General features: G+C 38.6%; 2 protein-coding genes across 6 annotated transcripts; both read left to right on the top strand.

Moving 5' to 3' along the window:
- The first annotated feature begins 1,022 nt into the window (after window positions 1-1,022).
- LOC113709786 (protein CHROMATIN REMODELING 4) lies at window positions 1,023-15,748 on the top strand. 3 transcript variants are annotated; one of them, XM_072064981.1, is made up of 11 exons: window positions 1,023-1,149; window positions 2,653-2,941; window positions 3,301-3,402; window positions 3,517-4,272; window positions 5,726-5,830; window positions 5,987-8,881; window positions 9,854-10,002; window positions 11,279-11,393; window positions 12,455-12,537; window positions 12,792-13,440; window positions 13,523-15,748. In XM_072064981.1, exons 2-11 carry the CDS (start codon window positions 2,726-2,728, stop codon window positions 15,554-15,556), a joined length of 7,104 nt encoding a protein of 2,367 aa, XP_071921082.1. In that variant the 5' UTR covers window positions 1,023-1,149; window positions 2,653-2,725; the 3' UTR covers window positions 15,557-15,748. The 3 variants fall into 3 exon arrangements, with proteins under 3 accessions (XP_071921082.1, XP_071921081.1, XP_071921080.1); XM_072064980.1 differs by having other exon boundaries at window positions 1,041-1,179; XM_072064979.1 differs by lacking the exon at window positions 1,023-1,149 and adding an exon at window positions 1,272-1,535.
- Window positions 15,749-18,031: 2,283 nt separating this feature from the next.
- Window positions 18,032-21,169, top strand: LOC113709352 (F-box protein SKIP19). Of its 3 annotated transcripts, XM_072065333.1 has the most exons (4): window positions 18,032-18,525; window positions 19,846-20,458; window positions 20,623-20,663; window positions 20,824-21,169. In XM_072065333.1, exons 1-2 carry the CDS (start codon window positions 18,137-18,139, stop codon window positions 20,450-20,452), a joined length of 996 nt encoding a protein of 331 aa, XP_071921434.1. In that variant the 5' UTR covers window positions 18,032-18,136; the 3' UTR covers window positions 20,453-20,458; window positions 20,623-20,663; window positions 20,824-21,169. The 3 variants fall into 3 exon arrangements, with proteins under 3 accessions (XP_071921434.1, XP_027087900.2, XP_071921433.1); XM_027232099.2 differs by lacking the exon at window positions 20,623-20,663 and having other exon boundaries at window positions 18,033-18,525; XM_072065332.1 differs by lacking the exon at window positions 20,824-21,169 and having other exon boundaries at window positions 18,033-18,525; window positions 19,846-20,763.
- Window positions 21,170-21,683: the final 514 nt, after the last annotated feature.

Genomic DNA, 21,683 nt, shown 5'->3' on the forward strand with positions numbered 1-21,683 from the left:
ACCAAGTAAATTCTTTTTTTCTTGGTCTACAAGAATTTAAAAACTTAAAAGTACAAGTAATTTCTTTGTTTTACTAGTAGTGATATACAAAACTTTTTACTATTGGAAAGCTAGGAGCTTGTTTGGGTTGCTATTTTATGAAACTTTTGTAAAACATTATACTATAGTAATTTGATATATGTGAAATAAAAAAATAATTGAAAAATATGTTCACAAAAAATGTTTAGAAAAATAAAAGCAATCCAAACAAGACAAATTTTGTGCTGATGAATACATGTAATCCAGTGCATTTGTGAGGGCATTCGTGTAAAATCACATATGTGTTTAGCACATACAAAGTCATGATGGCCTTATTTTGTGAAAGAGGATAGCAGCAGTATCTTTCTGGTCACTTTCAAGTCCTTAACCTTCCTAATAGGCCCCATGTTAACAGTATCACAAAATCTTTCTACCCCTTTTTACCCAAATTAGCTTGCCCTGGAAATTATGTTGATTAGTTCCCAGTTTACAAAAGTTATTCAAAGTTACTTTACCATTGAAAACTTGCCAAGTTTCATTCACTTCACAAATGACCAATTATTACCTAACCATCATCTGTATGGTCAAACGGATGTTCTGTCCATTCAAAAACCTCTTCTTTGTTGTGGGTTTTTGTCGATTTCTTCCAACGAAGTGAAGGAGACAATAAAAAAATAGAGAAAAGAAGAGAGAGCAAACGACAGTTGTACTACTACAAAACCAAAGGCTGCAACAAATGCAAGAGCCACTCAAACGTAGCCTTCCCACTCCCAGTAATCAATGGCGGCTATTATGATCCTACAGCCTCCAAGCAAAAAAGAAAGGAAAGAAACAAAAGTAACCCACGAAAGCATTCATTCAATACATATGCATATATGCCAAGAAACAACACATCCAAACCAATTGTCCTTCAATATGAAAACGAGAACAAAGGCCACCTCTTCCAAAAATGTGACGAAGGAGGGCCAGGCCATGATTCCCTCCCTGCTCTCGAGGGGAATGAGGAAAATGGGCTGGGAGAAATCCCAATGAGAAAAGCATGAGGAGAGATAAAAAGAGAAGAAGGTAGAAGAGAGGGGACGGAGACAGGCGTCCAGGGGTGCCACGTGGTGGAACCTGATTGGTCTGAAGGTCCTGGCTCTTCCCTCCACAACAACCCATGTATGTTGTCAGTCAGTGTGCGTTGTGTGTGTGTGTGTGTGTGTGTATGTGATGACCTATGACCCCTCCGTCGAATCCGTATTTGTAGCATTACACTTTCCTTTTCTCTCTCTCTCTAAACCTCACTTTCTTTCTCTCTCTCTCTCTCTCTATATCCCCCTTTCTATCTCTGTCTATTTATTTAAAGTCGTTGCCTCTTCCTCTTTCTCTCTCATCGTTCTCGTTTTTCTCATTAACCTAAGAAGCTCCTTTGCCCCCCTTTTGCCGTTCATTCTCTATTGTGGTCTATCGATTAGCATTAGCGAGATTGGGATTTCTGACCAAATTTGTGCTATTTTGGTCCATTTGATACATGGGTATGTGTTAATTTCTGTTTTTGCTACTGTTTTGTTACTTAAATTTTAATTTGAGCTGATTTTCAGGTGTTTTAGTGTTAAATTTGATGTGGGTTCTGTTGTTTTTGATTAGTTAATAATGCTTTTCAGTTTGAGCTTGTGAGTTTGTTCTCAAGTTTTGATCTTTATGTTGCTCCTGAGGTATAAGTGGAATGAGGGGTTTTGGGGGTTTTGAACTGGTTTGGAATGTACCGTGTTAGTAAAGTCATGATTTTTATGCTTTAATTCAGTTTTGCATGCTGTGATTTTTTGTCCGTTAAATTGTTTTTCTGTATCAAAAAGTTTTACTTGGTTTTCACCTTTGTATGGATTTTTAGATGGTCTCGTAGATTCAAAACTTGTGCATTTGGACATTTTGCTCAGGCAAATCAAATTTCCATTTGTGTTGTTCATTGGTTTGGAAACTTTAGCTATCATAAATTAGCTTTGCACATTTGGAAGTTGATTGGATTTTTAGAAACAGTACATTTTCGCTAAATGTTCATGAGGTGTTGGAATTCTGCTGGAATTTTAAGTGAAATGCAAGTTTCCATTGCCTAGAAGATATTTGGTTTATGATGCCTCATTTGTCTAGCGAGTTGTATATCCTTCCAATACTCACTATATTTACTTAAATGCGCCTGCTTTTCATGTTGTGTATCTCATTCAGTTCATATCCAGTGGATATTGTGCTTTTTATGGAAGGGATGCAGCGCCCTTTTATTATTTGGTTGATGTAGCTTATTGAGTAATTTCATTATCGAGTTAATCCAAGCCACATTGTAAACCTTTTTGAAACTCTATTTTCTTTTATTTCCATAATTGAGTTCCTGCTTTAGGTTGAGACTCCTGAAGAAAGAATCAATGATAGAGATTCTGGTGCAACTTTCTATGAAACTTGATGTCTATTGCACTAATTTAGGCGTCCATTTGAATACAATTGCCATTTCTAGAGATATAAGCTCTCAAAGTTCTATGTGCTTGCACATCTCAGCAAACTACCCCCCCCCCGGGGGGGCGGCCCTGCCCCCCGACTAAGGGTTTTTATTACAGCTATTCTACATGAAATTGGTCTAATGCGCCTTAACAACTTTTGCAGGGAAAGAATGTGGAATTCAATGCTTGAAGGATTGGTTGACTTATAACAGCTCTCTTGTTAATACTGCTGAACAATGAAGGAGAATGGGTCAATGACACATAAGATGCTTAATGGGAACTGGGTCTCAAAGCGCAAACGTGGAAAGCATCCAAGTTCAGTTGATAAATTCAGTGGCAAGGAAAGCAAGTCGAAAGCCTTGGAATCTCCATCAAGTACTTCATCACAGCAAAGGCTGAAAAATGAAAATACTTCTGATCACTTATCTAGCAAGATAAAAGGGAATGATGGGGTTAGTTCCTGTTTTACATTACTGATTTCCACCATCTCCTTGTGCTCAGAGAAAAGGAATGATGTTTTAGAGCAAAAGATTCTTTTGAGAGAACACATTACTGATTTGCAAGGAGAACTTGCAAGATGAGAAATTGTATTTCAATTGGTCTTTCTGTAACCTCTCTCTATAGCATACTCAATACCTTTCCTGTATTACTTCTGGCAACTTTTAGGATGTTTACTTTCACCTTGTGCTTTTCTGTCTACTGAGCTGTACTCGATGGATATTGCTTTTTAGAAGTTTAATGCTGAAGAAATTATAGTAGATTTTATGAACTGCTTGTTGATATTTATTTTGGATTTTATTCTGTCATCCAGCACTATTATGTATGTGAGATCTGTGAACTTGGTGGAACTTTGATTTGTTGCGATAGTTGTCCAGGGACCTTTCATCTCCGATGTCTAAATCCTCCTCTAAAGGTATGTTTAGTTGATTCAGGGTAATGTTTTTACTCTGATTTAATTTTTCTTCCTTTTTAGTTTTGTATGGCACAAAACTTCACATTTTTTTTTTTTCGATTCTGTTTCTTTAAGAGAATTCCAAGTGGGAAGTGGGAATGTCCAAACTGCCGCCAAGAAAGTGAGCCTACAGAGCCAATTGTCCATCAAGATCCTGTCTCAAAACGTGCAAGGACAAAAGTTACCATTGGAAAATCTAAAGCTGCTAAAAAGTCATCTGACAATAACAAGAAGTCCCAGATTTTAGGAAGCTCCATTCTTGGAAAGAAGAGATCACCAAGCAAGGAGAAATTTCCCTCATCTCATCAGGGGGTTGAAAAGAAGTTGGAGTGCTCTAATGATTTATCACGCAGTTCCAAGCCAAGTCATCCATCTCGGGATGGTTCCACTGAGGGTACTTCATCAAATGGGAGTGTAGACAATGACAAAAAGCCGGAGGTTTCTCTTGCAAAAGCACCAGCAGAGACTACACCTAATTCTTCTGCTAAGAAAGCTTTATCTTCATTCAAGATTTTGAGTTCAAAGATAAAGAAAGGGGCTTCAGGAAAAAAGCATGAATTCTCTTCTGTCCTTGCGCTGGAAGCTGCTAATCAAAAATCCAGAAAAAGAAATCTTAAGTTGAAAATTATTAGCACTAGTAAAAAGCGGAGGACTGACAAGGACAGTTGTGTTGCAGATTCTTCTAAAAAACGTAGATTCCAAGCAGCCTCTGCATGTCCTGGAACTAGTAAATTGAAAGTGAAACACAGGACATTGGATCATGAGGCTTCTGTATCTCTGTCTGAGGAGGGTATTGAAACAGATGTAGTTAATCTTGACCTGAAAGATGAGGTACTGGATCCCTGATTCTCTGTTGTTCATCTTGATACTTATTCCTATCTTAAAGTTTTGCACATTGACGATGCCTTTTTCCTGCTGTTAAGAGAATGGTAATACATGATCAAGTTGTCGTCTAGTTTTAGCTTTTGATTGCCTCTGCTGACATTTGTTTTTCATAATCTTGGTTTGGCTGTCTACTTGAACATGGCAAACTTTTTGGGAGACGTCATTTCATATTGAATTTACTTTACTGTATGTGCTTCAGACGTTAAGCACCTTGCATGCAGAAATCCTTTTTATCTGGCTTTCCTACGTCTTCTCCCTCCTTTTCTTTTAGCCTAAAACAGGGCAAAGGTACTATGTATTATTTTGAATTAGTTTACGGTTTCTCTCTGTTTTTAAAGGTCTCAAGCATTTCCGATAAGTGTATGCCATTTTTGAGTATTTGGTGTGTTAAGTGATATTTAGTGTCTCATTGAACCATGAGCACTACTAGATTCCAGCAGATGCTTTATTCCTACAGTACTTGATGCACCTTCCCCCCTCCCCCCCCCCCCCCCCTTCCCCCAAAAGGAAAATGTCATGGTACATTTATTTTCTCTTTAGTTACTTGTTATGAGTCAAAATGTTATTCGTGTTCATGTATGCCACTGGTTTTTATCCACCAACATTTTTATTGTCGATTTATCATGTTTAAGACTCCTTAGGCCCAAATTCAGCTTCACATTGACTTTTTGATCAAGTTTGAGGCACACAAAGAAAGGAGCTTCACCCATTCTTTATAACTTTTTGGTAAGCATCCTGGGCACATTAGAAGACCTTCCTCATACCTCTCTGTTTTCCTGGGGTTGGATTTGGTGGATATTTGAGGGGAGGGAGTATGAGATTGGTCAACTTCACTTCAGTGTCTACTGGTTGAAAGCTTATTCTAGCTTTGTTTATGTGGGGGTGAAGCGTAATATCCTTATGCAACAGTTTGAAGTGTCAATCCATCTTAGAAATGTAATAAAAGAACAAGTAATCCACGAATGGTGAAACACATATTACTATATCTTGCACTTTGAACTAAATTAGCTAGTTTATCAGCAACAAAGATTAGAGTTTTCTGGGTGTTAAAAGTACCAGAATTGGTGTGTATCCTTGCATTTAATTGAGGACTCATTCTTGCAACTTGATTGTATCTCCACCCACTCTACAAAATAAAGATGGAAAGGATTTTCAAAAGTTTTACTCCATGTATTAAATGTCCATAATCACCATAAGTTAATGCATAAGACACCTTGTCTTGGCAGTTTATTACTCTGTGAAATTCTTTATCTTCCATTGAATGATGCTTTCAATCTTAAAACCACTATTTTGGTAAAATGTTCTATAGGAGCAACCTTCGTATACTTGCTGTTCTCTGTTTTACATTTATACCATCCTTTTTCAACTTCTGTCATTGTGTTATTACTTCCTGATGCAGGTGGTTTCTGAGCATCCAGCCCATCCATCAAATGCATTGCCTTCAGGAGGTAAAATTGCTGTCGGTCCATTTACAAATGCTGTTACTGTTCCCGACTTTCAGCAGGTACGTACTTTATAAAGGAACATTTAGATTTACTGGTTTACGGAATTACCATCAGGTATGCTGTTTGTGCAGTTCCAGACTCTCTGACCACACAGAGATAGAACTTATTTGGGTGCTATTGACCTAATTCTATGATTTCTTTGTCGGGTTTTGCAGGTTCATCGGGTTTTAGGTTGTCGTATTAAAGTGGATAAGACAGTTTCTTCTGGAAACCTTCCTGTGATGGATTCAGATTCCCTGTCTCTGGAGGATTCACGTGTTCCAGAAGATCCAAATAAACAGCCTGAGGAAACTCCTGCTATGTTAGGTATTAAATTGGATAAGACAGTTTCAGCTGGAAACGTTCCCATGATGGATTTAGATTCCCTGTCTCTGGAGGGTTCGCATGTTTTGGAAGATCCAAGTAAACAGCCTGAGGAAACTGCTGGTATTCTACCTACAAATGGGACCAATGCAGATGACTTTGCAAATGTCTCTCTGGACATTGACAACCTTTCTGGTGTAGAAAAGAATAGCAATTCTAGAAAGGATAATCTGCAAGTCTATAGAAGATCAGTGACTAAAAAAGTTAAAGAGGCAAGTGGCATGGTTTCAGTGAATAAAGATTCTGAGTCCTCTGGTTTGAAAGCAGTGAATACTAGGAATCCTGATGACTCCTTTGGAAATGTTGGAGGGCTGTTAGGGACAATGAGAAGGTCTCCAAGGGAGAATGCTGATGTTAGTTTAGAAGCTGATGGTGAGAACAGCATCTTGAAGAACTCTGAAATACATCCTTCTCATGAGGTTGAAGGTTCAAAGGAGGAAGTTAAAGATGCTAGCGCAAATTTTGCTTCTAACATGATTGTGAAGGAGTCAATTGTAACTGGGTCCTCCAACCAAGTTAGAGACACCTACGAATTTCTGGTAAAATGGGTAGGAAAATCTAACATCCACAACACTTGGATCCCTGAAACTGAGCTGAAAATACTGTCAAAAAGAAAACTGGACAATTACAAGGCAAAATATGGGTTAGCAACAATAAATCTTTGTGAGGAACGGTGGAAACAGCCTCAACGAATAATTGCTATTCGGTCTTCCCAAGATGGTTCATCTGATGTTTATGTAAAATGGATGGGCCTCCCTTATGATGAATGCACATGGGAAAGAATGGATGAACCGGTGATATCTAAATCATCCTTTCTCATTGATAAATATTATCAGTTTGAAAATCGAGCTTTGGAGAAAAGTGTTTTCAAGGATGACATACGGAGGAGAAAGAGTGATTTGCAACAAAGTGAGATAGTTACAATCACAGAGCAGCCTGAAGAGTTGAAAGGAGGTTCATTGTTTCCGCATCAGCTAGAAGCATTGAATTGGTTGCGCAAATGCTGGCATAAGTCCAAGAATGTGATACTTGCTGATGAAATGGGGCTCGGGAAAACAGTGTCGGCCTGTGCCTTCCTATCATCGTTATACTATGAGTTCAATGCTTCGCTGCCTTGTTTAGTTTTGGTTCCTCTTTCTACAATGCCTAACTGGATGTCAGAGTTTGCACTGTGGTCCCCTAATGTTAATGTTGTGGAATATCATGGGTCTTCCAAAGCTCGAACCATAATCCGAGACTATGAGTGGCATCCCAGTGAAAGTCAAAGCTTGCAGAGTAAGAAATTAGCTTCTTATAAGTTCGATGTCCTCTTAACTACATATGAAATGGTTCTTGCTGATTCCTCTCATCTTCGTGGAGTTCCTTGGGAAGTCCTTGTGGTTGATGAGGGACACCGCCTGAAAAATTCGAGCAGTAAACTATTTGGCTTGCTCAATACATTTTCTTTCCAACATCGGGTGTTGCTTACTGGTACTCCTCTTCAGAATAACTTAAGTGAGATGTATAACTTACTAAATTTTTTGCAACCTGCTTCATTTCCTTCTCTATCCTCATTTGAAGAGAAGTTTAATGATCTCACAACTGCGGAAAAGGTGGAGGAATTGAAGAAACTTGTTGCCCCGCATATGCTTCGAAGGCTTAAAAAAGATGCCATGCAGAATATTCCCCCCAAGACTGAACGAATTGTTCCAGTTGAGTTGTCATCTATTCAAGCAGAATACTACAGGGCAATGCTTACAAAGAACTATCAGATTTTGCGCAACATAGGAAAGGGAGCTCCGCTGCAGTCAATGCAAAATATAGTGATGCAGTTAAGAAAGGTTTGCAACCATCCTTATCTCATGCCGGGCACCGAGCCTGAATCTGGATCTGCTGAGTTCCTTCACGAAATGCGAATAAAGGCTTCATCAAAGTTGACTCTGCTGCATTCAATGCTCAAGTTGTTATATAAAGAAGGCCATAGGGTCCTTATATTCTCCCAGATGACGAAGCTTCTTGATATCCTTGAGGATTATTTGACCATTGAATTTGGACCGAAGACATTTGAGAGAGTTGATGGATCTGTGTGTGTCGTTGATCGTCAAGCAGCAATTGCACGTTTTAACCAAGACAAAAGTCGCTTTGTATTCCTCCTATCAACACGCTCTTGTGGCCTTGGGATCAACTTGGCAACTGCTGATACTGTCATCATTTATGATTCTGATTTTAACCCGCATGCAGATATTCAAGCAATGAATCGGGCTCATCGTATTGGCCAGTCAAATAGACTTTTGGTGTACAGGCTTGTTGTACGTGCTAGTGTTGAAGAACGGATCTTGCAACTTGCCAAGAAGAAATTAATGCTTGATCACCTTTTTGTCAATAAATTTGACTCACCAAAGGAGGTGGAAGATATTTTGAGATGGGGAACAGAAGAACTTTTTGGAGATTCTTTAAGCGTGAATGGAAAAGATGCAGGTGAAAACAATTGCAGCAAAGATGAAGCAATTGGCGAAACAGAACACAAGCATAAAAGGAAGACTGGTAGCCTTGGTGATGTGTATAAAGATAGATGTACAGATATAAGCACCAAGATTCTGTGGGATGAAAATGCTATTCAAAAGTTGCTTGATCGTTCAAATCTCCAGTCAAGTTCACCTGATAATGCTGAAATGGAATTGGAGAATGACATGCTTGGTTCAGTAAATGTATGAGCTAATACTCTTGTCCTCATGTTGTCATTATATTTTACACTTCAAGTTTTGCGTGTGGATTGCTACTATCTCTAAAAATTATTGAATGTTTGGCTTAGGGTCACCTTATGAATTGCGAAATCATGTTTTTGGATCATGGAATCACCGCAACACTGAACCACTATATCAACTTTATCGTCCTTCATTTTGTTTTTTAGATGATTTAATTGTTAGCTGCTGGCATTAGTTAAGCCCTTAAGGTTATAGATAACTCTTGAAGCATATGGTTCTCCCTCTCTTTCTCCCTTCATGGGCTATTCTTGTCTCTCTTAACTTATATACCATTTAATTATGCATGTCTAATATCTCCCTTTGACACCCAAATATGGAAGCCGAGTGGTCTTGGCAGTGTGTCTTCTTTTTTTTTTTTTTTTTTTCACAATTAGGGTACATATGTCAATTATAACTGGAAGTGATTAAATTACCTTTTTTCTTCTCCTTCTGCCCTTCTTTTTCAAAAAATGACTAGAGCTTATGCTTATATGCTTTAAGAGTCAAGTTAATTATGAATTACATTACAGTCTCACCATTTGATAGCAAAATCTATACCCAGAACCCAACTCTGACATTGTGAACCATATTAGGTTTGAATGTAAAGAATTAGCTCATTGTAACTTTTCTTGTATAGTAATATGAATTCATGTTTTAGTGATCTTTCTGCTCCACAAACCATCTCTGTTAATTTCACAGAGCTCCTCTTCCTTGCCTATATTACTTTCTTCTTATTAAAGTCTTTCAAGAAAACTTGAAAATGTTCACATTTTATGTATATATGTTTCCTCAATGTCTTGTGCTTATTACACCTGCTTAGCATTTTTGGATGTTTAAATGTTTCACTGTGTAGCTATAAAATTGTAAACATATTGAGGCAAAATTAATACCTTTCTATTGATCTGATCTCTCTGATTTTTCTGAATTATCACTCAGTGGAATGATGAGCCAACAGAAGAACAAGCTATAACAGCACCTGTTCCCATGGTGACTGATGATACATGCATAGAGAACTCTGACAAGAAAGTGGATAATTTAGTGGGTATTGCTGAAGAGAATGAATGGGACAGGCTTCTTCGAGTGAGGTAGGGGTCCATTCGTCTTGTCATTCCACCTCTGTGTTCCTTGCATGGTATAGTGTAGTTCTATGGTTCATTTTATGTAATGTCACTTTCTGGGCTCAAAGTTTTGATGTTGAACAATGTCCAAAGTTTCAACCAATGTAAGAAGAATGAATTACAGACACTGTCCTTTGAATCTCTTTTTGGGTTTGTCTAATAGCACTAGTGCAGTAATGCTAAAGTGCATCTTAATTGACAACTAATGAATCAGACTTAATTTGGAAACTCAAAATCAATGATCATCAGCCAATGTTTAAGCAGCATAGAAATCTACTTCAGTCCTAAAAGAGTCTGGCACCATTTCTGCAGCAATTTGGCTTCTCAATTTTTATAGATGGTTGAGGCTAGAAGTTTCAGTTGATGTTAGTATTAGTGTCCCTCATAGATGTACTTGAAATAATAAATTTTAAGGGAGGCAAAAGTATAATGAGGACCTGATATTTATCAAATATGTGATTACAGTAATTGGTTGCAACTTTTGTTGCTGCAAGCATCTAAACAAAACTGCTATCAAGATGGTAACAGAGGAAGAATCCTAAGGTCCTAACGATGATTGATGAGATGGAGTCATACCTATAGAACAGATTGTTATCTGGACCTTCTTGAACAGGGATTATACTCTAGCATGCAGGCTTCACAAAGAACATTAAACCAAATACAACTCTATTCTTCTTTCTGTTTCTGTTTTTCTTTCTTCAAATCAAAAAGATTGACCAATGCAAATTAATGATCAAAGGTAAATGTTGTAGTAGGACTAAGGGTATTGTGGTGATACTGCTTATACTTTTGAATGAGAATATAGCTCAATTTGGTTTTATTCAATAGCTAGCAAGCTGTCCAATAAAATCTTGTTCAAGTCCGTAATAGTATGTCCATGTGCTTGGCTGAAATGAAACAAAACTGTTTGGCCTATGAAACAGCACTTCAGCATATAGTTATATTAAATTGCTCTTTCTTTTTCGAGTACTTGACCTATTAGATAGAGTAGTGGCTCCAGAGAAGGATCTTGCTTTTATTATTAAAGAATAGATATCTTTCCATGATAAGTTGAGGCATATTCTGTTTACTATAATTTAATAGGTATATATTTATGAGTTATTATAGTAGCATAAATTATATTTATGAGTTATTATAGTAGCATAAATTATGTGATTTCTTATATAAATGCATTACCTGTAAACTGTTGATTTCTTGGGAGGAATCTCATATCCTGGTTCCATATGCTGTCTGGAATTTATAGGTGGGAGAAGTACCAAAGTGAGGAGGAAGCAGCTCTCGGTCGAGGGAAACGCCAAAGGAAAGCTGTTTCTTATAGAGAAGCATATGCTCCCCACCCTAGTGAAACATTGAGTGAGGTAAATCTTGTTCTTCTTAACTTCTCCTCTGTGGTTTTCATACTTTTAAGTTACATAGAAGTTTCTATTGTGAAAATTTATATTGCTTAGAGATGCACAATTCAAGCCATAGTCAGACCAGTTGCACCTGTCGTTTGACCATATGCCGATGCTAGTTTTGAATCTTTTATTCTTGGAGCTATTCGGATCTAATTACTTGTTAATATATGTATTTTGTTTCCATTTATTTCTTGTAATGTTGAGTAAAGAAAAGTGGTAGCACAAAGTGTAACTTGGTCATATTTGATGGGCTTTCTGCCTGACAAGCATTTCAACATCTAATGGACTGTTGAAATATCTTTTTACGAAGGTAATACTACATTTTTTTGGGCTCTCTTTTATTTTTTTTGCTGGGGGGGGGGGGGGTGGTGGTGGTGGTGGCAGAGAGAGAACTCTTGCTTTCTTGAACTTGTGGAGTTCAATTACCAAGTTATTCATCATGCCTTGGGATCTACAATGGACCGTCATTTAGGAAGCTGCACTCTCTGTAAGCTGGACTAGCTTTTGGTGGTGTTGCTTGTTTCACTGATTAGTTTTAAATTTCTGGTGCATCTTTTGGTTTCTTTTAGATGCTAACCTTTGCTAGTGTTTGGCAGTTTATTCTTACTGTCATTGGTTTCTTTCATCTTTGTCATCGGGAAGCACCATGAAAATACTGTTGAAATGAAAGCTAACCTATTTTATTTTTTCTCCAATTCAACGCCCTGCCCCCGGGGGGGGAGGAGGTGGGTGACAACCACCAACAAGGAAAGCCTACTCACAAGGTCCCATGGTCACTGGTTGTTGGAAGATTATGTTTGTGTGCACATATCTGGAGGTTGTTGTCTTGTCTATCGGCTATTTCAGAAGCACATCAATAATGTGGCTAAAACAAGCCATCTTATACCTGATTCATAATTGAAATCTTGAAGGGAATTGCATTGCTGTTGCAGACAGACAATCTTGTTTCGTTTGTTAACAAAGGGAATTGTGTAATTGCTTTGAGCTTTATCTTAGTGGTTCTTTATTTCATGACCTTACAGAATGGGGCAGAAGATGAGCCAGAGCCAGAACCAGAACCAGTACGGGTGTACACTGCAGCAGGACGTGCTTGGAAAGAAAAATAGTGAGTTTATCATTGTTTAGTATTTCAAATGTTTTACTTTTGGCCGATTTTTATGCTTTAAATGTAGAGGTCAATTGCTTTCTGAACATACATGGCAGTAAACTGTGCAGCAAATATTGTTAAACAATATTAAGTTGCAATCTCTGTGATTAATTTGCCTAGTCAGATACTATAGTTAGCACACTGGTGTTTTGATGCTGTAGATTTACTTTGTGTTCAAGGTTTCGATATTAAATTTGCTTGTTCCTTTGCAGTGCAAGGCTTAGTGCTAGACAGAAAGCACGTCTAGCTAAGGCAAAAACTGATAAGGCACGTGGTTTTGGGGGACTATCCAGGCCAGAGACGCTTCCTCCACTCACTCCACCCAATGCCCAGGATGGACACCAAAAGACTGCATCATTTCTGCTTGTTGAAGATAGTGGTTCTGCAATAGATTTGGTAGATAAGAGATCAGTTCAAATGCCTGAGAGAACAAACAAGATCGAAAAGCTGGGGAAAGTACAAAAGCCAAAATCAGATGTTCTACTAGATCTTCCAGTCAAACCTAGTGTGCAACAGTTCCCTTTTGGATCACCATTCAGTCATCAATTACAAGGGACGAGTTTTATGAGCTCAGCACCCAGCAACAATTTGTTGCCAGTTTTGGGACTGTATGCTCCTAATGCAAGTCAAATGGAGTCATCACAGAGGAATTTCTCTAGATCCCACTGCAGACAGAGGAGGCCAGACTTTGGACCTGATTTCCCATTTCCTGCAGTTCCTTCCTCTGGGTGCATGAATGCTATGGGTGTTAAAGGACCTGAGACCATCTTAGGTGGATACCAGTTGCCAGATCTTTCATGTGATGGTTCAGAAAAGCATTCAAAGCCCAATATCCCAAATAGTTTTCTCCCGTCCAATCTGGTAACCCCTCTCTCTCTCTCTCTGTATCTCTCTCTACAACTTAGTTAGCTTTGTTTGCTCACCATTCCTACTGAATTTGCAGCAACCTGCACTTGATCTTAAAGGAAAAGGTCGGGTGGATGATTTTGATAATTCTGGTGCCTCCTTTTCTAGTTTTCGAGAAAAATTGTTGCTACCCAAATTCCCTCTGGATGAGAGTCTGCTGCCAAGGTATCCATATCCAACCAAGAACCTTGCGCATGCACCCCATGATTTGTTTCCCAGTTTGTCACTGGGATCAAAAGTTGTGGATGCTAACTATCGTCCTGAACTACCAACTATGCCATTGTTGCCAAATCTCAAATTTCCCCCACAAGATATATCCAGGTATAGTCAGCAAGAACAACAGAAGCCTCCAACATTGGGATTGGGTCCAATGCCACCTTCATTTCCATCTTTTCCTGGAAATCACAGAAAGGTGCTTGAGAACATTATGCTGAGAACAGGATCTGGATCAAGCAACCTGCTCAAAAAGAAGGCGAAAATGGATATCTGGTCTGAAGATGAACTAGATTATCTGTGGATTGGTGTTCGAAGACATGGACGAGGGAATTGGGATGCCATGCTACAAGATCCAAAGTTAAGATTTTCCAAATATAAAACTGCAGAAGATTTGTCAGCAAGATGGGAGGAGGAACAGCTCAAGCTCTTGGATGGCCAAGGATTTCCATTCCCAAAGGCATCGAAGCCTTCAAAAGTTGCAAAATCTTCCTTACTTCCAGGCATATCTGATGGGATGATGACACGAGCTCTGCACGGAAGCAAGTTAAGTGGGCCATCGAAATTTCAGAGTCATATCACAGACATGAAGTTGGGATTGAGTGATCTACCTTCCAGCTTGCAACATGTAGAACCTTCTCGTAATCTAGGTCTTCCTGGTGATCATATTCCACCTCTTCCGCCTTGGAATATGGACAAATCATGGGGCAACTTTTCTAGAGACTTGATGAGTGGCCCCTGTGATGGATTGATGTCTTCATCAAGTATTCCTAGAGACTCATCATTCCTGATGAATGCATATGGAGCGAGCGGCTTGGCTCCTCTTGGTTTGAAAAGCTCTAGCAGCTTGGGTCCTCTTGGTTTGAATAGCTCTAGCAACCTTGATTTGGAAGGAACGGAGCATGAAGTTGGTGCTGATAGATCTGGGAAATTGCCAAGCTTTATGGAGAAACCATTAAACATTCTGCCTGATTTGCATAACATAGGACCGGGTGAATCTTCTGGGTCAAAGTTGTGCTCTGATTTTAACAAAGTTCAGAGCACTTGCGATTCAAAGGGTAAAGAAGTGGTTGAGGAATACAATTCTTCAAGGAGTAGTCTGCCTCACTGGCTTCGAGAAGCAGTGAATGCTCCATCAAAATCCACTGAGCATGACCTACCGCCAACTGTCTCTGCCGTAGCACAATCAGTTCGCCTGTTATATGGGGACAAGAACTCTGCGATTCCTCCATTTATTGTCCCAGGCCCACCTCCATCCCGACCAAAGGATCCGTGGCGAAGCTTAAAGAGAAAGAAGAAACAAAGATCTCGTAAAGTGAAACAATTCAAGCAGGATGTTGCCGGAACCCTCGATGATGTCCAGAGCAGCTTCCTGTGTGAGAATGTTGCTTCAACTTCTGCTTTGCAAGAGTTGCCATTTCCTCAGGTTCCAGTATCAGTAGCTTCTACTACAGGACATGCTTTTGTTGAACCCCACATCAGAACTCCACCTTTGAGCCTCGACATGATGAATCAATTATCTTCATCAACAAATACAGCTGGTGAGAAGAAAATGGCTACCCAGTTGTCGCCTTCTCCTGCAGTGCTTCAGTTGGTTGCGTCATGCACTGCACCAGGTCCATCAGGAATGGCAACTTCAACTTTTGCCGACCAAGGAAAACACTTGGATGGCCAGGATGAACAGTCAGCCGAGAAGGTGAATGAGAACATGTGGGGTCAGGGTAAACAAGATCAATCTGAAAGTCACGATTCCAGCAAAACTCAGTCTGATCCTGCTCAAGCTAGGCAGCCTGATGGATGTGAAATGTCATCTGAGGGAACTGTCTCAGATCACCGTGCAAGTGATCAGGAATCATAGACTGTATCTGGAGAATGTCGGTCAATTGGGATCTGGACATCTACTCCATGTAACTAAAATTATAAACCTGTAGTATTTGTCAAAAATTTTTGTAGCCACGAAGGTTTTAGTCTTGAGCTTTTAGGATATTTTTCACCATTGTGTATAGCTTATATGGGTAAGGTTTAAATATAGGATGCTAAACTTGATACATTTGCCTGTTTATGATTCCTTTTCTTTACCAGCCCTTCACCTGCACTCCTTTGCCCAGAGCTGCCCACCAAAACCACGGAGCCTCCTTTTTTGGCAGCACTTTTTTTTTTTCAACGGAAGAACACAATTCACACACACAACACCTAAAGTAACTCCACAGCAATAGTCAAAAGGTACCAACTTTTTTGGCAGCACCTGAACCCAGAAAAGAAGGAAAAAACCCTCTTACCCTCCACCTGTTCTGTTCTGTGGCAGTTATTTATTCCTGTCCCTGATTATAACTTTCTGCTATGATGAATTGAATCCAGCTGACTTTATCTTCGAGACTAAACTTAGTCGTTTGGCTTTTGGGGTTGTTTGCCTATTCATAGCGTAGAGAGTTTTGTTAAGATTCCTTTCTGGTAATGGAAATGCTTGTTTCAAGTACAGGGAAAATAACCAGCTGCCTCGTACTTGAGGGAATAGTAACTGTTCTATAACCAAACCTTCACTGGGTTTTGGTGGCTCAGTGCAGTTTTAGATTTCGAGTAGCGTAGAGCTGCACAGTTAACAGAAATCCCATTTTTTGGGGTGGTTTGGGAGCTGCTCTAGGAATGCTTTGAATGGAAAGCAGATTAAAGAACCACTCAGTGGCCATCGAAAAGGAATTAAGTTTCTCTTTGGATTGTAGGTTGGGGGTTCAAAGTTCATTTGCAGTGAAAAAAGTTCAAAAGAAGTGCAAGAACACTCTTTTGGTCTAGTCAGATTTGTACACTTGTTAGTTCCTCATATAGTCTCTTTAGGCTCCTCTTTGTAGAATAGGATGAATTAGGTTATAAAAATGCTATCGCTGCTGGAAAAAATGTAGATAAAATATCAAATACTTTACTTCCCCGGATATTTAACATGTTACTTTGGTTTCTAAAGAGGATGTGATTTTGGTCTTTTAAAGTGGATTTGTATTTGTTAAGGGGTTTAGTCAAGTTTGTATACCTGCTAGCCCTTCACACAGTTTTTTTAGACTCTTTCTCTTTGTAAAACATGATAGATTAGGTTATAAGAATGTTATTGTTGCAGGAAAAAAAAAAAAAAAGAAAGCAAATTAAAGTATTAGATACTTTACTTTTCTCAGGGTATTTAACATGTTAATTTTGGATAACTCATTATTCCAAATAATTCTTTTTTCGCTTGTATCATACACACTTTTTTCAACCCACCTTTTGATATTTTTCATCATCTTTTTATTTCACATATATCACATCACAAAACATATTACAGTAATTATTCTGAATAACATTTCAAATAATACTCTATCCAAACAAACCCTCGAGCGTTTTCTAAACAGGATGTGATTTTGGTCTTCTAAAGGGGATCTGTATTCGTTCCACAATGTACACGCTTTTCCCCAAAGTCTGACCATCTAACTGCAAAGACAAATGAGATATTCCTAGTGCACCAACATTAATTCCATATGAAATTTCTTATAAAATAACAATTACATCCTCTACAAGTCAAAGCTTATATTGATCCTATAAAGGGTAAATTAGTCATTATAAGGAATAATGTGCCGTGGTAATTAGAATTATACTTTTGCATTGTGTATCTTCACTATTCACTAATTAGTACAAAACTCAGTTATTTTTAAGTTACATCACTTATCATTCATCCAAGAACAGCATCGCAAGTAAATTCATAATCATTTTTAAATAAAAATTCAAACCCTTGCTCTATACAAACTAGGGTTAAATTTAGATAGCCAAAGTGCTGGACAAGTACATGACACAAAAGCTAAAATGTCTTTGATATATCAATTAGTTTGATACCAAAAAGACTTTGGTCCAATAGCTATCCGGATGGACTTCAGTATCTTTTAAGTGCAAGGTCAGGTTCTACACCTTCGCCTATTTCACCTTATCCATAATATATTTCTGGGCTTGACCGCTGTTATATATACATATACATACACATACACACACATATATAGATATATATAGCAAATCTTATATACAGTGACAGTGTATACACTATTATCATTTGATTCATGACATATATGTAAAAGTTGAATTTCAAATTTAAATTTCACATAATTGTCATTTATCCAATGCTAATAATGTAGAAAAAATTAATTATATATATATATATATATAATTAGATTAACTACTTTTGCCCTAGTAAAATTAGTCAATGTCATGTACATTTATGATTTATTCTCCCAAACAACATTAAAAGATTTAGAAAAAAAAAAAGAATAAAAGATCCTTAAACCAAATCGAAATGTTAGAATATTCTAAAATATCGATCAGTCAAGACTGTTCAAAAAAAAAAAAAACACTAAAACAATAAGACTCTACCTTTACTGACCACCGAAACCCAAACTTCATCAAACCCTCAAAATTTTCAGAAGAGGAAATGGGTGGAAAGGGAAAGAAGAAGAAACCCCGCCCGAAGATCAAACAAGTATGGCGAAGAAAAGACTCGTCGGCAGCATCCACGTCATCGCCGCCGCCGCCGCCGTGGGCGGACTTGCCGCGGGATATAACGGCGAATATATTGCACCGGCTGGGTGCAATTGAAATGCTGGAGGCTGCCCAGAAAGTGTGTACAACTTGGCGAAATGTGTGCAAGGATCCTGCCATGTGGCGAGAGATTGACATGTATAATTTGGGGGATCTTGGTTCTATGCCTTATAACTTGGAAACCATGTGCCGCCACGCTGTTGACCGGAGCCAGGGCCAGTTGGTTGCTATAAATATTGAGTATTTTGGTACTGATGAATTGCTTGAATATATTTCTGAAAGGTATATTTTGTCTGATTCAGCCCACTCGTTTTTCTACTTTTAAGTTTGAATCGGGGGATTTTATTTTTCCGATTATGTGTTTGTGGTGTGTGAACTCATTGCTTATAATGCTACTAATGTAGGCGTATGAACAAACTTGACAGATGTAGTTTATGTCGAAATGTTACCTTTACCTAGGATTGAAGGGCCTAAATAATGTTCAGAACAGAGTCATCTTTGTACCATGTATCCACTTGTACATCAAATTGACAAGGTGTCACACAATTAACGTACAACCAATGAACTGTTCGGTGTATAAATAATCCTTGAACATTTAACAAATGGTGTCTGCTTCAAGCTCTACATGTAACATGGTCGTAGGGTAGTAATTGTTGAAGATTCTGCGCCGATATAACTTATTGACAAATTAGATCCCATGTAGGCTGGTTAGTTGATTTGTTTCATGGGTTGTACCTTTCCAGCACAGGTGATGATAATAGATGATTTGGACGGTTATCCATGAGACCCTGTTTATACTATCATTGAACTTTTAGTCCCCGATAGAATGGTGTTACACGATTCCTCCACTGGTCTTGATGGGTGAATATTTTTGGGAGCTTAGGATAGACTTATTTTGAACTGAATTTGTATGATCATTTCTTGTCTATAATGAGTTATTTAAAAATACTTTAGAATTGAGTGTTGATTTTGACTTGATAATGTTGTCAAGTAACTGGAAGTGATACTCTGATATTTTGCATTTCATAGCATGATGAAAGGTCTCCGTGTTCCACTATAGTGTAAGAGTAGGATATTGCTGTTAGAAAAAATATTTTTGCCAATGAGGCCTTAGTCTAGTGGTTAAGGTTAAGGTCCCAAGGATTAGACGTCCTGGTTTCAGATCCCTCCCCCCTCCACACTTCTTAAAAATCTTACCCTCTCCTGCTAAATTTTTCCTTTTTTGTTGAAAAAAAAGGTCCTCTATGTTCTTATGTTAATGTGTTTGATTTACTTTCAGTCTTAGTTTTAGGCATCAAAGATGTTTGCTGGAGCTCATACTCGCATCTCTGCCACAATTGCTTTTTGTGTACATTTTCATTTTCCATGCAATTTATGTTTAGAGAGACAGACTATGAGTCGTGTGCATGTCTTCCTTTTTATTGTCGTTGAAAGCTATATCAACTATTAACAAAGGTATAATCCTCTAGGTTATTTGGCTCAACCCTTATGCACTAAACCAGTTGAATTGTCCTAATATCGTCCTTTTTGCATGGATGAATTGTATCTTTTTCTTTTATTGCTGGTTCTTTCCATCCTGAGTCATTTTGCATTATTTTTCAGATCAGGTCAGCTCAGACGCCTTAAAATTGCATGTTGTTATGGTATGTGTTACGAAGGTCTGATTGAAGCTGTTAAAAGATTTCCTTTGTTAGAAGAGCTGCATCTTATCTTTACAGAACTGTCGAGTATTGAAATAGTCGGTCGCTCTTGCCCTTTGTTGAAATCATTCACATTGAACCGCACTGGCCGTAGACATCCACGTGAGTGTAATGAGGAGGCCTTTGCCATTGCCAAAACCATGCCTGGGTTGCGCCATCTTTCGCTTTTTGGAAATGAGATGACAAACGAAGGTCTGCAAGCTATTCTAGATGGTTGCCCCCACTTGGAATCACTAGATGTTCGGCAGTGTTTTAATGTTTACCTTAGTGGGGAATTAGGAAAAAGATGTGCTCAACAAATTAAAGTTCTGAAGCGCCCCTATGACTCCACTGAAGGTTATGGATGGGATTCAACAATTTATGATGATGACTCATTTGATGGCTACCCATCTGGATTTTCTGATCTTGATTTTTTCTCTGATGATGATGAATTTTATCTTGATTATGATGACTATACTCGTTGGGATCCCGAGGACTCTGACCTTGAAGAGTTGTTTGGATTCTACTAATGGATGGTGAGAAATGCTTTAATATGAATATGTCGCATGTAACTATTTAAGCTCTCTAGTTTCAATTTGCTTTTAACAATTCCCCCGGTTCTGGAAGGCAATGGCAGGTGAGGGAAAGGGGATTGATTACCTAGATATTGTTTCTTTTAATAAGAATTCACTTTCTACAGATGTACTTGTAAGATTTCCAAAACACTGGCATTTTGAATGGGTAAGAGCAACTAGTTGTTGTCCAGCTTAAAGTCCGTGCTTTTGGATAGATACTCTCTATACGAGCGAGCTCTGCCGCTCTGCCCCTAGTATTCCCAAAAGTTAATTGTGCTTGTATTTGGGCAATGACATCAGAAATGGCATTTGTTTGGTGCTTACAGGTTCTTGTCAGCTGGGGTCTGTCAGTCTGCGATGCCACCCCATCCGCTGAAGCTCTTAGGAAGAAGGTTTCAAAAGGCTGCCTTCTTTTGTACCTTCCTTGGCTACTCGTCGACTCTGTTGATAAGCTGTTCGTTTGACTTTTATTGAGAAGGGGTGATTTTATGTAAATAGCTTTGTTGTGTTGCATTTTTTTTTTTTTTGGCGGATTTGGGCCATGCATTGGAACTGCTTTAAGCTGGAATCTCACACCTTCCCCATTTTCGTCAATCCCTTCAACTCCCAAATTGTTAAAAAGAACAGTGGCCTGTTTGGGACGTATTGTACATTTGTTTCTTGGTTGCCTCAGTTCGCACGTCTACCAGAAAACTTTAGGTGAAAAATCTAATTTATTATTTGGGTTTTTGGATAGGAGATTTTGAACATTTGCTAATCTCATTATACGGAGTATTCCTTAGGTAAAACCAATCACACATTATGATCTCTATTCCTTTCACTCGTTTCTAGATCAGTTTATTTGTCAATATATTGGTTAAACAGGTGCCGGCAAATGGACCAACCGTGGATGTTGCCAACCCTACCCTAGTCCAGTCTGATCAAATCCCATTATCCTCGCAAATGTTCACCCTCCCATACTGGAAGCCTCTGCGTGCCTTGCACAAGCTTAGATGGGGAAAGATGAACATGATCCAATTGGTAACATGCATATCAGAAAACCCACTAATTCAACCACTGATAGAAGGTGCAAAAAGAACAAATGACATGTTAAGACGCCTTATAAGCTGACTTGTGATTTCAGAAGCACGACCGTACAAGTTGAATACATGAGAAAAGCCAGCTCTAGCCACCTGCTTCTTAGCCA

Source organism: Coffea arabica, chromosome 9c (genome assembly GCF_036785885.1).
Source record: "Coffea arabica cultivar ET-39 chromosome 9c, Coffea Arabica ET-39 HiFi, whole genome shotgun sequence".
Classification (NCBI taxonomy): Eukaryota; Viridiplantae; Streptophyta; class Magnoliopsida; order Gentianales; family Rubiaceae; genus Coffea; species Coffea arabica.